Source organism: Nelumbo nucifera, chromosome 8 (genome assembly GCF_055504915.1).
Source record: "Nelumbo nucifera cultivar China Antique chromosome 8, China Antique-T2T, whole genome shotgun sequence".
Lineage (NCBI taxonomy): Eukaryota > Viridiplantae > Streptophyta > Magnoliopsida > Proteales > Nelumbonaceae > Nelumbo > Nelumbo nucifera.
In genome coordinates, this window is record NC_142656.1 from 16,659,756 (window position 1) to 16,671,501 (window position 11,746).

The 11,746-nt window shown below is 37.2% G+C and overlaps 1 protein-coding gene across 4 annotated transcripts; it reads right to left on the minus strand.

The window, feature by feature from the left end:
• Window positions 1–672: 672 nt before the first annotated feature.
• On the minus strand, window positions 673–10,850 carry LOC104592539 (uncharacterized). Of its 4 annotated transcripts, XR_016079841.1 has the most exons (6): window positions 10,538–10,837; window positions 9,980–10,067; window positions 4,976–5,019; window positions 4,535–4,844; window positions 3,913–4,409; window positions 673–957 (listed from the first exon to the last, which is right to left on the minus strand). XR_016079841.1 is itself a non-coding variant. In XM_010251962.3 (4 exons), exons 1-4 carry the CDS (start codon window positions 10,587–10,589, stop codon window positions 926–928), a joined length of 438 nt encoding a protein of 145 aa, XP_010250264.1. In that variant the 5' UTR covers window positions 10,590–10,850; the 3' UTR covers window positions 673–925. The 4 variants fall into 4 exon arrangements, 2 of the variants coding, with proteins under 2 accessions (XP_010250264.1, XP_010250263.1); XR_734423.3 differs by lacking the exon at window positions 9,980–10,067 and having other exon boundaries at window positions 10,538–10,850; XM_010251962.3 differs by lacking the exons at window positions 3,913–4,409; window positions 9,980–10,067 and having other exon boundaries at window positions 10,538–10,850.
• Window positions 10,851–11,746: the final 896 nt, after the last annotated feature.

An 11,746-nucleotide genomic window follows, 5' to 3' on the forward strand; every position in this document is an offset into this window, starting at 1 on the left:
GATTGGCTTCCACAGCGACCCAGCTGCCAAGGCACAACCGCTCAGTGCCTGGGTGTGGGTGGGTGGCAAGTGGCAACGAATTCGAAATGGACTCTGAAAGCAACCGGCGCATTTTAGCAACAGCGACCCTGCTCACGACGCGGTACATCCTACTACAGTAATTGCCCAGCAGGAGGTCAGGTCAATGTCAATCCTTACAACCGCGGTTGCAGCAAAATGCCAAACTAGTTAGTCGTCCGTCCTTTACATTTCATTCAGAAGAAAATAAGATCTAGCACCAGGAATGCTCTTCCTTGTACAGAGAGAAGAAGGTGTACAAGGGAGGTGAGCTGGTTTTATTAATATTGGTGGGTGTTGTCACTGTGACTGTATGAATTATGAAACAGTTTGCATCAGCGTCGTTGTCATAAAGTATAAGTTTCTGAGTTTTCTGTTTGTGTAAGACATGTATATATACCCTTGTTTAGTAAACAAGAGTTTGTAGTTGCAACTATGGAGACCTAGTCTGGTCCCATGAAAAGAAACACTACAAGACAAGGTTATACATGTTTTTCATGGGTCCTACCTTGTCTAGTAGGGCGAAGAAATCCAAGAGTTGCATTAACTCAATTTATTTCAGTTACAGAGTTGCTAACTATTACATTTAAGTCTTAGATGGATGGAGCAGCAAAATTCAGATAAATAAACCTGATGACTGTAATAGCAAATTGATGTGGATTATATGTATTGTTTCCATATCTTACAATGAAATCAGCATCAAGGGTATTGGCACATGCAGGATTAACCAAATTTACAAATATGGTGTCCTTACAAAAGATTAGGATGAAGCAACCAGAGTAATGTCTATTGATATGCTCTTTACTGGTCTTTTGCATCCAAAAGGTAGCCATGCAACTAGGGATGTGGTGCTTCCGGAGCATTTTACTCATGATGAGCATGTTCCTACTACGCTGTTCCCTACATAACGAGTAAAAGGTCTGAAAAAGGAGAATAATACTCAAAAGAGAACCCTTAAATCAAGATAATTTTCACTAACTTTTTGCACAAGCATCAGAAACATCAAAGAATTCCTATTGATTTCTGCAAAAAATATTGGTTCATAACTTCATATAGGTTTAGAACATTGGAAGTCTTTGGTCTCTGAACACACTAATATAGCAATTCTTAATGGTAAATGTACGACATATCAAGTACAAAAACCACTTATAAGCATTCCCTTCGTTTTTTATGAGCATCCCATTCAATCAACAATCTCGAATACAAGGACATTTTTCTTCTCTCACATTGCAAGTATAGAACAAGATGACATTCAGCCCTAATAATCAAGATTAGCTGCTTGATTCAGAGTTGTAGCCTTCAAACCACAGATTCTTGAAACAATCTTCTGAATCCCTACCTCTTTCAATATTAACTCCCATTTCTTTCAGACCAAATATACAAACCTCACTGTTTTAAGAATACTATCCATAAATTCATGCCTCCAAGATTATCACATCCCCACTAGAAAAGAAATAAAAGAATATATCATAAAATAACTGATCTACTGTCCCTGTCCTTTTTCTTTAATTCCCTTCATCAAGGGTTTCCAAGGAGTTTATTGGATGCTTGATGCAAGATTGATAAGACAAATACTTGAAGTCCCACATTTGATCCAAAGAGGATTCATTTCCATTGTCACACTGATGCAAAACCAGTAAGAACAATAACTATTTCTATGAAACTAATCCTTCCAAAAACCATGTGTTATTCTCCAAGAACACTTCAGTTTTTATTCAATTTGTAATATCCATTTTTTTCCAGATTTGTAAAATCCATTTGGGGCAGTATAGATACCAATCATACCATAATAGGTATTTTCATGATGATCTAAAACTAGGAGACTTATGCAACATAAATTAGGCGATAAAGTGACAGTTAGTTTGCATCCAGCCTCCCTATCCATGTTTCTCACTTGAAGTCGTACCAAGTATTAATAATTTAAGTTGGGCCAGGAATGTAGCAAAACCACTTTTTGTTCAGTTAAATAAGTATTATGAACTTCAAGCTTGTAGATTGTAACATATCCCCTTCAGGTCAAAACTAGTAAACAACTCTACTAGACACTTATGTTCTCTTATTTTAGTATATCATTGACATGTGTTACTCAACTTCCATCCATTCTAGAGAGTATTTGTTTGGACCCCTCCTCTCCTGATAAAAGGGTGTGGACTCCTATCCCAAAAGGTTCTTTCACTTGTGCATCATTCTTCAAATCCCTTTATTTGAGCACCTCTTTTGAGCCTTTCCCAGTGAAAAAAGTTTGGACAAAGTCTGTGCCACCCAAAATTGCTGTTTTCTGCTGGGAAGTGTACCTTGGTAAGATAAACACTTTGGAGAACTTATAAAAGAAAAAGCCTTTATTTGTTTGTCCCCAAACTGGTGTGTACTGTGCAATTCTCATAGTGAGGACTGTTACCACTTACTGGTTTCTTGTTCCTTTGCTGCAGCTCTTTGGGAATGGATGTTTGTTTTGTTTGGATGTAGGTGGAATCACCCAGTAGAGGTAAAATCATTATTCGCACCAACTACCTTTGTTTGCCTAACAAAAAGAGGAAGGAGTATGTGGAGATGTTTCAAAGCAGCCACCTTATGGACAATCTGCGAAGAAAGAAACCTAGAATTTTCCAAGACAAAGAGAGGTCCCTTACAGAAGTGAAGGAATGTATCTTAATCAGGACTATCCATTGGTTGAAATCCTTGGCTTCTTTCAGCTCTTTTTCATTTGATAACATCTGGAGAAATTGGGCCACAGTTGCACACACTTCGGTTAGGAAAACCAGAGCCACTATAGTTTGGGTAACTCCCCCAGAAGGTTTTTTTAAACTGAATTTTGACGGAAGCAGCCAGGGTAACCCAGGACTGTCTGGCATTGGAGGAGTATTGAGGAATGAAAATGGCAACATCATATCCTTATTCTCAGGCCCGATAGGGATAGGGGACTCTACAAGAGCTGAGATATTGGCTTCCATACAGGGAATTCAGATTACTAATCAACTAGGAGTGGAGAACCTATTGATTGAAGGGGATTCTAAGGTGATTGTGGGCTGGCTGTCAAATCCAGATTCGGTTGTTTGGAGTTATAGGGATCTCATAAAAAAGTTAAATGTTTAACAAGGCACATAACATGTAGGGAGGCAAATGCTTTGGCTGATCATCTTGCTAAACAGGGGGCTACTAGGGACCATTTATTCTGGGCAGAACTGTAATTTTTTCTTATCTTTTGTAACGGTTAGGAGAGGCTGCATCTCGTGCCTCTCCAAGGGATTCTTGTAAAATCTTATTCCTATTGTTTAATGAAATCATTTTCAATTATCAAAAAAAAAAAAAACACTTGCCACGTCTGCAAGACAATGAAACTGAAACAATATCATGTACTATAACATATGGGCTCCATGTCAGGTGTGCAGTGAACACCTCAACCACTTTGTTCCTCGGGGAAAGAGGCAAGCACCTCATATACCAAAGACATGCCTCAACATGTCTAAGTGAGACATAAAATTTTTGTGCATCTCCTCTAAGCAAGACTCTAAAAAAAATTCTGAGCAGCTTTTGACCAGAAAAGACACTTTCAGTCATGTAAGAAAGCACCATTTTTCTCAAAGAGGATGCCAGCATGTTGATATTAATTCATAATTCAACCAAGGGTCTGAATAAAACATGCTCATAATGAACATGAAAGGTGAAATCATGTGAAGGAATGATAATAATGCAATAAGTAACAAGTCAAATATATACAGCACCATATGCTACAGCAATGAACATTTAATGATGAAGAGAAACTGAAGCTTGTGATTGGTAAAAGCGCCAAAAGAAATTTACTGAACAAGAAACCATCAATTGAAATTGTTGATTTTCTCTGTATCACTGTTGTACCTTTAATATCTTGAAATATTTGCTCGAAGTAACAAAAAATGGAATCACAATAGATAGCACCATAACAGTCAAATATTGGAAATAATGTGCTGCCAATATACTACCCTGCAAAAACCCTTCTGCATGAAATATGAAGCACCTACACTGTCCGTTTCAATATGGCCTTAATAACTAGTTTTCATAATAAAAAGTTGACTCCCATCAGTTCTTGCCTCTTGAGGCATTAGACAAGTCAATGCATAATGGACAGGGGGGATCTCGTTTATCTTCCTCAGATGTTCTCTGCTCCAAGCAGTGTGCATGATAAACATGACCACAAACTAAAACTGCCACAACAGAGAGGCCACTAGATGACAAGGTGCTTCCCAAGCCAAAGGATTTATGTCTCAGCAGCTTCATACATAACCCACATACCATCCTAACTACATCAGTGGCTGTTGTATCAATTACCAATGGATTTGACCTTATTCTTTCAGGCCTCTGGAAAACCTTTCTCTCTAGCAAAAAGAAAAAGATAAAGAAAAAGAAAAGGGAAAACAACATGAGAAAATTGTAAGAGGATGGTTCTTAACTATACTATATTCCAAAAAAAGGACCACAGTAATCTTTAATCTTGGCTTACCTGAATGATATCCAGACTCTGAGTTGCATCTGCTACCTAACTTCATAGAGTATCTCTCATCTATGGCAGAAGCACTCTTGCAAAGTGAGCTAATTCTATCAGCATGGCTACCCGTGCTCCGCCGGGAGTAGTGATGACCATAGTTATTTAGTGAACGTCTCAGAAGCATTGAGCGACTGAGATTATAACGGTATTGTGCAAGTGATGGGTGAGTATTTATCTTCTTCATAGAACTATCTATGGTATCCATAATCGATTTGAGAGAATTTGAGGAACCAGAATCAACTGAAGGAGCAGTGGAAGAAGACTTCTGCAGAGAGAAACAGATTATTTAGGGGGAGAAGAAACACTATACAAGCTCAATACATAACCAGTGAAGAGTGAGACAAAGAAGAATGACAATCGGAAGTAATAATTAACAGATAAAACAAAGAAAGGAACCTCTTCTGACAACGAATCCATCCCAAGGGAGCAGGGCATGATGTCTGCAAGTTTCAGACAAAAAACTATTTGATTATTCTGATTGATTGATATAAGGTGCATTTAGAATACGATTAACTGCATAAGACCTTTCAAGTAAGATGTTAAATTTTCCACATGGCTCACAAACTCAGAGTTGATTTTTTGCAGTCATCCATCCCAACCCCGCAACTCTTATTAGCTTTACCAAATGAGATAACATAGAGACATTCAATTGAGAAAACCATAGCAGAACTAATTACATACTTTTTTTTATCAGAAACTTCAAAAATATATATTATCAGAAATATACAGTATACTACACCAGAATGTACATTCTATATTATGCAGAAACACAAGGATCTAGACATTTTGCACTCCCTATGCCTCTAATTGAAGTCCATACTAACCTGTGTCTGATTTTAGTGTAAAGGATATTCTCCTCACATTAAAAGCCTGTCTGCTAACAATCATGCTATGCATCAAAGATTCTATAGTAATGGACCCAATCTAAGAGAATAATCTAAACCCAATAAAAGCAATTTGAAACCTAATATAGATTTAGTTTTCTACTTATCCTACACATCTTGCAATAAAACTAATGATAGTTTCCAGGCTCAATAACCAATGATAACACAGAAAGAAGTCCAACAATATATGAAGGTCAAGAGTCAGAGACTCAAATTAGTTGTCTAGGGTTCCTAGATGGTGCAGAACAAGAGGACCTATTTCTTGGGAGTGAAATTTCCCAATCCTCATTTTATAGAGTCCCTGCATATGAATCATTATATGATTCTGGGACTGTTATGGCAATTTTGGGAAAAAAATAAAAGTTTCTTGATGTTGTTGATTAACCAACAACATCGAAGTTTCATTTTGTGAGTTCATATATTCCACAGCATGCACTAGGCTGTTGGAACGCCTGTTTTACCAGCCTAGGTCCCATCTATTTTTTCCCCTCTCTATTCCCCCTCTCCCATTCAAGCCCATTCAATGCACCATGTACCCACCTACAGATAGGGCTGCAACTTGGGCCGGGTTGGCCCGAACCTAACCGATCCAACCCGAAAAAGTCAGGTTGGGTTGGGCCAGGTTGATGATCGGGTTAAGGTTATGGTTGAAATTCTTGAACCCGACCTTAGTTCGGGTTGGGTTAGGGTTAACCCCTCGGGCAACCCAACCCAACCCGAACCCAACCCCCTATAGTACTAGACTACTAGACTACTAGTCTACTAGTCTACAACTCTACTATATGTCATATATATATAACATACACTGATTTGTTTAGATGCATGATAGTCGTATAGCCCCCTACATACTATCATGCCTTTCTTTAAGTTATTCCCAGGTACTTGACTACTTATCTTTTCCTTTTGTCTTGTAATTTTTATGTGCGACCTATCAAATATATTCAAATTATTGCTTGATCCTATGAGTTGTTATTAGTGATTTTATTTCCATAATTTTATGTTTCATTATTGTTGATTTCATGAATTTATATTTTTGAGAAAAGTTCTATCGTAAGTCATAACTCATGATAAACAAATACTTATTTTTCTACTAGATTTTAAGGGATGGGAAGGTTGGGTTGGGCCCAACCTGAAGTTGGCATTGGGTTGGGTCGGGTTGGGTTAGGGTTGAAGGAATTAGTTAGGGTTGGGTAGGTCGGGTTAGGGTTTAGAACATAGGGTTGGGCTAGGGTTGGCCTCAACCCAACCTAACCCAGCCCGACTTGCAGCCCTACCTACAGATATGCACAAGCACACAGACAAAATAAAAAATTACAAAAGAGAAGCCTCTATTTCTTCTGGATAGTCTTATCCCATGATGCCCAGATACAGATACCAACACAGACATAGATATGAGAAACAAGACTACCACTCTATATTCCTAAGATCCTGGACAGAGATATGGGTACAGGTATTCCATTTAATAGGCTTACTAGTTAATTACCACCCTATACTGAGTACTGGGCAACTATATCTATGTATTTAAGTTGAAATCCACTATCTATGTGGTAAATTTAGGTTAGTTTTTAATTTGATTTAAGAAATCAAATCAGGTTGTTTTGCAATCAAGTGATCAACAACCCACTTTATATAAAAGAATGAGAGACGTACCAATTAAAATATTGAAAGTCTTTATGGAGGGTTTTAGGAAATTAAATTAGATTTAATCTGAGTTAAAATTTATTTACCCTTTTGCTGAGTAGGTTACTAGCCACGTGTCTGAAGGAGAAAACCTCTTGTCTGAGGGCTTATTAGATGTCATGCGTTTGTATCTAGTTTTTGACTCTTACGTGTCATTTGTCAATATTTATATCTTGCCAAATTTAATTAAAGTTCTAATATATACAGATTTTAATGTATGATTTGTTAAAACATACCACATTTTACATATAACTTGAAATTGTTAATGCCATAAAATATGCTTTATATGTTTATGCTGTATCCAGTATTGTATTGGGTATGTATTGTGTCTGACATCAGTATGCTAGGCATGTACTGGTATAGTGGTATGATGGTATCCAGGTATGCTAGGTGCCTAGGTCTTATTAGCTCTAGAAAAATGTTTAGGAAATTTAAAAAGAAAATGCTGGTATTATAAAATTTTCACCCTTATGACCTATAAAAAGGGATTAACTATTGTAAGCAAGGTTCAAAGTATCGATACTGGCTCGGTCCTTTTTTTTACATTTACTTATTTTTTTCGAATTTGGTTCAGAGAGGCCGGTTTAAGTCCTGGCTACCCTCTGAACCAGGCCCCGGCCCAATACAACCCCTGTAGGGTGTACCGGGAAGGACCCGATACGATACGTATTGGCCGATACGGGCCGATACGTATTGGCCGATACGGGCCGATACGTAACGATAGGATCTGTAAGAACCAGTTTTAAAACCATAATGCCCCCAAACCATAGGATCTGACAATCTCTCGTCCAATTGTTCAACTCTAATATCCACTTTCTCCTTTCAGCTGCTCCCTTGCTAACTTATCTCATCTCTTCCCATTTCCATCTATCGTGACCAAAACAAAATGAAAAGGAATTCAAAAGATGATCATCTAATATCCACTTTCTCCTTTCAGCTGCATTAGGAAAGTGCAGTAGAGACGGTGTAATGATCATCTATTAACAATTCAGTTATGCAGGAATGGTTCCTAAAATAACTTACTGAAATAAAACAGCTTTCCAGAAAGGCAAAAGAACAGATCAAAGAAATTAGTAAATATCAGCTTAAACATGGAAGTAGAGTAGTTCACAAGGAACAAAGCAATCAGAACCACACAACAAAGAGCTTACTGAAGTCAGAAATGAGGTTCATAATTTTCACCCCATTTCTTATGAGGATAATAACAGAAACACATTAACTTCTCCGAAAGGCTCCCTTAATGCACAGGCAAATGAAAACCATCTCTATCATAACTCTACGGTTCAATGGCCAGAAAAGGGAATATGAGCAAATTATTTTTCTCTGTTTTCAATTTTGGGCCACAAACAGGAACCAGAATGAAGAGATCCAGGAGGATGAAACTGTACAAAAACCAGAATGAAATAAGAAGATAAACAGATTCCACGAATAGCGGACAGTACCAATTGAAGAAGACAGGCATTTTATTTTAAAGCTATTACCAAACAAGAAGAATTTTGACTTGAAAGGGCATTTTCTGAGAAGCCATTGAGGATTTCAGAAGGAGTACAGATTTATGTCCAAATGTTCTCACTATAGCGTGCTATAGAGGTCATCAGATAACACAAAGGAGGGCTTGTAGAAGGTTTTGCAAAGTTCCATGAGAGAGCAATTGTTTTTAAAAATGTCTGAATACAGAATGCTAGGTATTTGAATCAAGTGAAAGCAATGGATGTAAGCTAGTCATACAATGACAAGTTGCAGATTTATTGAGAATCAAGTGAAAGTAAATGATGTAAGATACCAACTCTGATGGCATAAATGTGTATCCATTCAGGCTAATCCCAAGAAAAAGAACACCTTACAAGAAAATGATCTTTAGTGTACTTTATGCAGAAGAAACCCATGGTAAGGTACTGCAGCAGTCATTAAATGTAGCAATAGTTTTTGTTAGGGATAAACTCCAAACCCAACAATTCAAGCAGCACACGTAACCTAGTGCATTATCCATGCATCAACCTAAGGTTGTTAAACAGTATTAACACTTCAGGAGTGGAAAGGTTGTCATTAATTCAGGATACCTATGGTAAAGTATTGCAAAGGCCGTTATTAAATTTAACCAAAGTTTTCCCATCAGGAGTTGAATGGCTGTCATTAATTTAATTCCACATTCAGGGAACCAGTGACATGGTATTAAGAGGGCTTTAGAATATCAAAGTAGGTACATCAGGTCCTCTGGCTTTAAACTAGTCTCAAAGAAAATAATGAATTCTAAAAAAACTAAGCTTGTCGCATCAAGGAACTTTAGAATATCAAAGTAGGTACATCAGGTCCTCTGGCTTCAAACTAAGCTTGTCGTATCAAGGAAGATGATTTTCTTGACAAAGTACTTGTCCTTTGGTGTCCCTTCCAGCATTATATGCATGGCTTGCTCTCGCTTTAGGCATTAAAACTAACTGAAGGAGATCATGTTAGGTGGTCATGGTGAGATTTAAGAAGAAGCTCACCCTGTGGAAATAGGAGATTTTTCTCCACTAGGAAGTAAAACCTTGCTTAAGTTCTTCATTCCTGAGGTTTGTTGGCCTCTAGCACAGCACTGTCAACTTTTTCTGTTTTAGCCGGAAACAACCCTGTCAGGTTTCATTTTTAAGAATTTGTCTTCCTGATGAATTTATATTCTAAGTCATGCCTTAAAACATCTTTGGTTATTGCCACTTCCCAGTTTCCGGTATATAAATCTGCCCAATTATCCTATTCTTTAGACTCTAGACTAAATAATTCAAAATTGTTTCGAATTAAAATACCCTAAAACATCACTTTACAGTTCCAATATTCCTTGAAATTTCATTGGCCTCACCTACATTGATGGGGTATCATGTTGTACTTCCCCGTGCTCGTCTGGGCTAACCTTCTGTTCCTATTTCCCACTTGAGAAATCAAGATATCTGCCCAACAAGCAGGAGAATTTGTGCCTTAAAAGCCCCCACTAATACCCACATTACGCCCTTTAAAATACAACTGCTAATTCAAATATTTTTTTGTTGCTACAAAATTATATCCTTAGCTAATTGGTTACTGATCCGTAAAGAAAATGTAAAAATAAAAAAGAAAATAGTAAATCTATAGGTAATTTGAAACTTGGATTTGTAAAATAGGCAATGAAAAAAAAAAGAATATTATAGGAAAAAAAATAAATAACCAAGAAGAGGAAAGAAACTCAAAAAGCACAACATCACTGAAAAAACAACAAAACAGATCCCACAATTATAATCCAAATGCAAAAGAAAAGAACAAACCCAAGTTCAAAACGGTGATCCAGCCAGAGAAGAAGAAGAAGAAGAAGAAGAAGAAGAAGAGGAAGAAGAAGTGAAAGAAGAATCAAGAGAGACCCAATTGAAGAAAGAAGAAATCATACCAGAAGAAACAAGAGATTTCCTGTGTCCAGGTCTTCTCTTCCGCTTCCCCATGATAATATCTCACTCTCTCGCTAACTTTCAGATTCCATGGCTAGAAACCCGCCATTATTTCTAGAGCTTCGTTGCTCCTGTGCGGGCTGAATTTGTGTGTGGCGTTGCGGCGTTAGAGCAGAGGAGAGCGGACCCCCTCTCCTTCGTTGTACGGCCGGCAAAAACGGAGACAGACGGAAGACAGCGCACACAGCGTATGTATGACAGAGAGAAAGCCAGAGAGATGACTGGAAGTGGAAAGTTGAATCTACGTCAACATGTATTCTAACGCTTGCCCAGGTCATCACTCGAACCATGCAGCGTACCGGGTTTACCGTTTACCCGATTAGCAGCTCCATTGCCCGCTTATGTGTGTGTGGGCGTTGAAGTCGAACATTACCCAACCCAAAATGCAAAGCCGGCCATTATCTTCAAATACAATCATGCAATGTACGCAGCCAAAGTCTGACTTAGGGCTATCAGTGGTGTCCGGAAATCCGATATTCGACCCTCAGGTGACCGGTTCCCAGCTTTTCCGGTCCGACCGTCCGGTCTGGTCCGGCTTTGAAAACAGTGATTCTAAGGTTATGTTTGAGAGTGTAAGTTAAAAAAAGTGCATAAGTGCTTAAAAATGTGTATTCGAATAAGCACTTATTTACATTTGACATCAAATTTTTTTGTGTATACTTTTTAAAATAAACACTTATTTTATATTAGGCATTTGGTAGTCTTTTTTTCAAATAAGCACTTAAATAAGTATCCATGACTATTTTGTCCTTCATTTTCTTTCAAATTTTCAAATTATACCATTTGAAAGCACTTTTATGAAATCACTTTTATGAAAGTACTTTATAAAAACATTTTTATTAAAGTACTTTTATGAAAGCACTTCTATAAAAGCACTTTTATGAAAGTACTTTTATAAAAGTACTTTTATAAAGTGCTTTCATAAAATTACTTTCGTAAAAGTGCTCACAAAATTACTTTCATAAAATTGTTTTAGTAAAAATGCTTTCATAAAAGTACTTTCTTAAAGGTGCTTTCATAAAAGTACTTTTATAAAAGTGCTTTTGTAAAAGTACTTTCATAAAGTACTTTTATAAGTGTTTTCATAAAAGTACTTTTATAAAAATACTTTTGTAGAAGTGCTTTCATAAAAGTACTATTATAAAAGTGCT

Excerpts from the sequence above, each read along its gene's own strand:
- LOC104592539 (XM_010251961.3), bottom strand. The coding sequence starts at position 10,589 with ATGGGGAAGCGGAAGAGAAGACCTGGACACAGGAAATCTCTTGTTTCT. Across the intron at positions 5,020-10,537 it reads GAAATCTCTTGTTTCTTCTG|ACATCATGCCCTGCTCCCTT; the intron begins GTATGATTTCTT and ends TGAAACTTGCAG. Across the intron at positions 4,410-4,534 it reads AGAGTCTGGATATCATTCAG|AGAGAAAGGTTTTCCAGAGG; the intron begins GTAAGCCAAGAT and ends TCTTTTTGCTAG.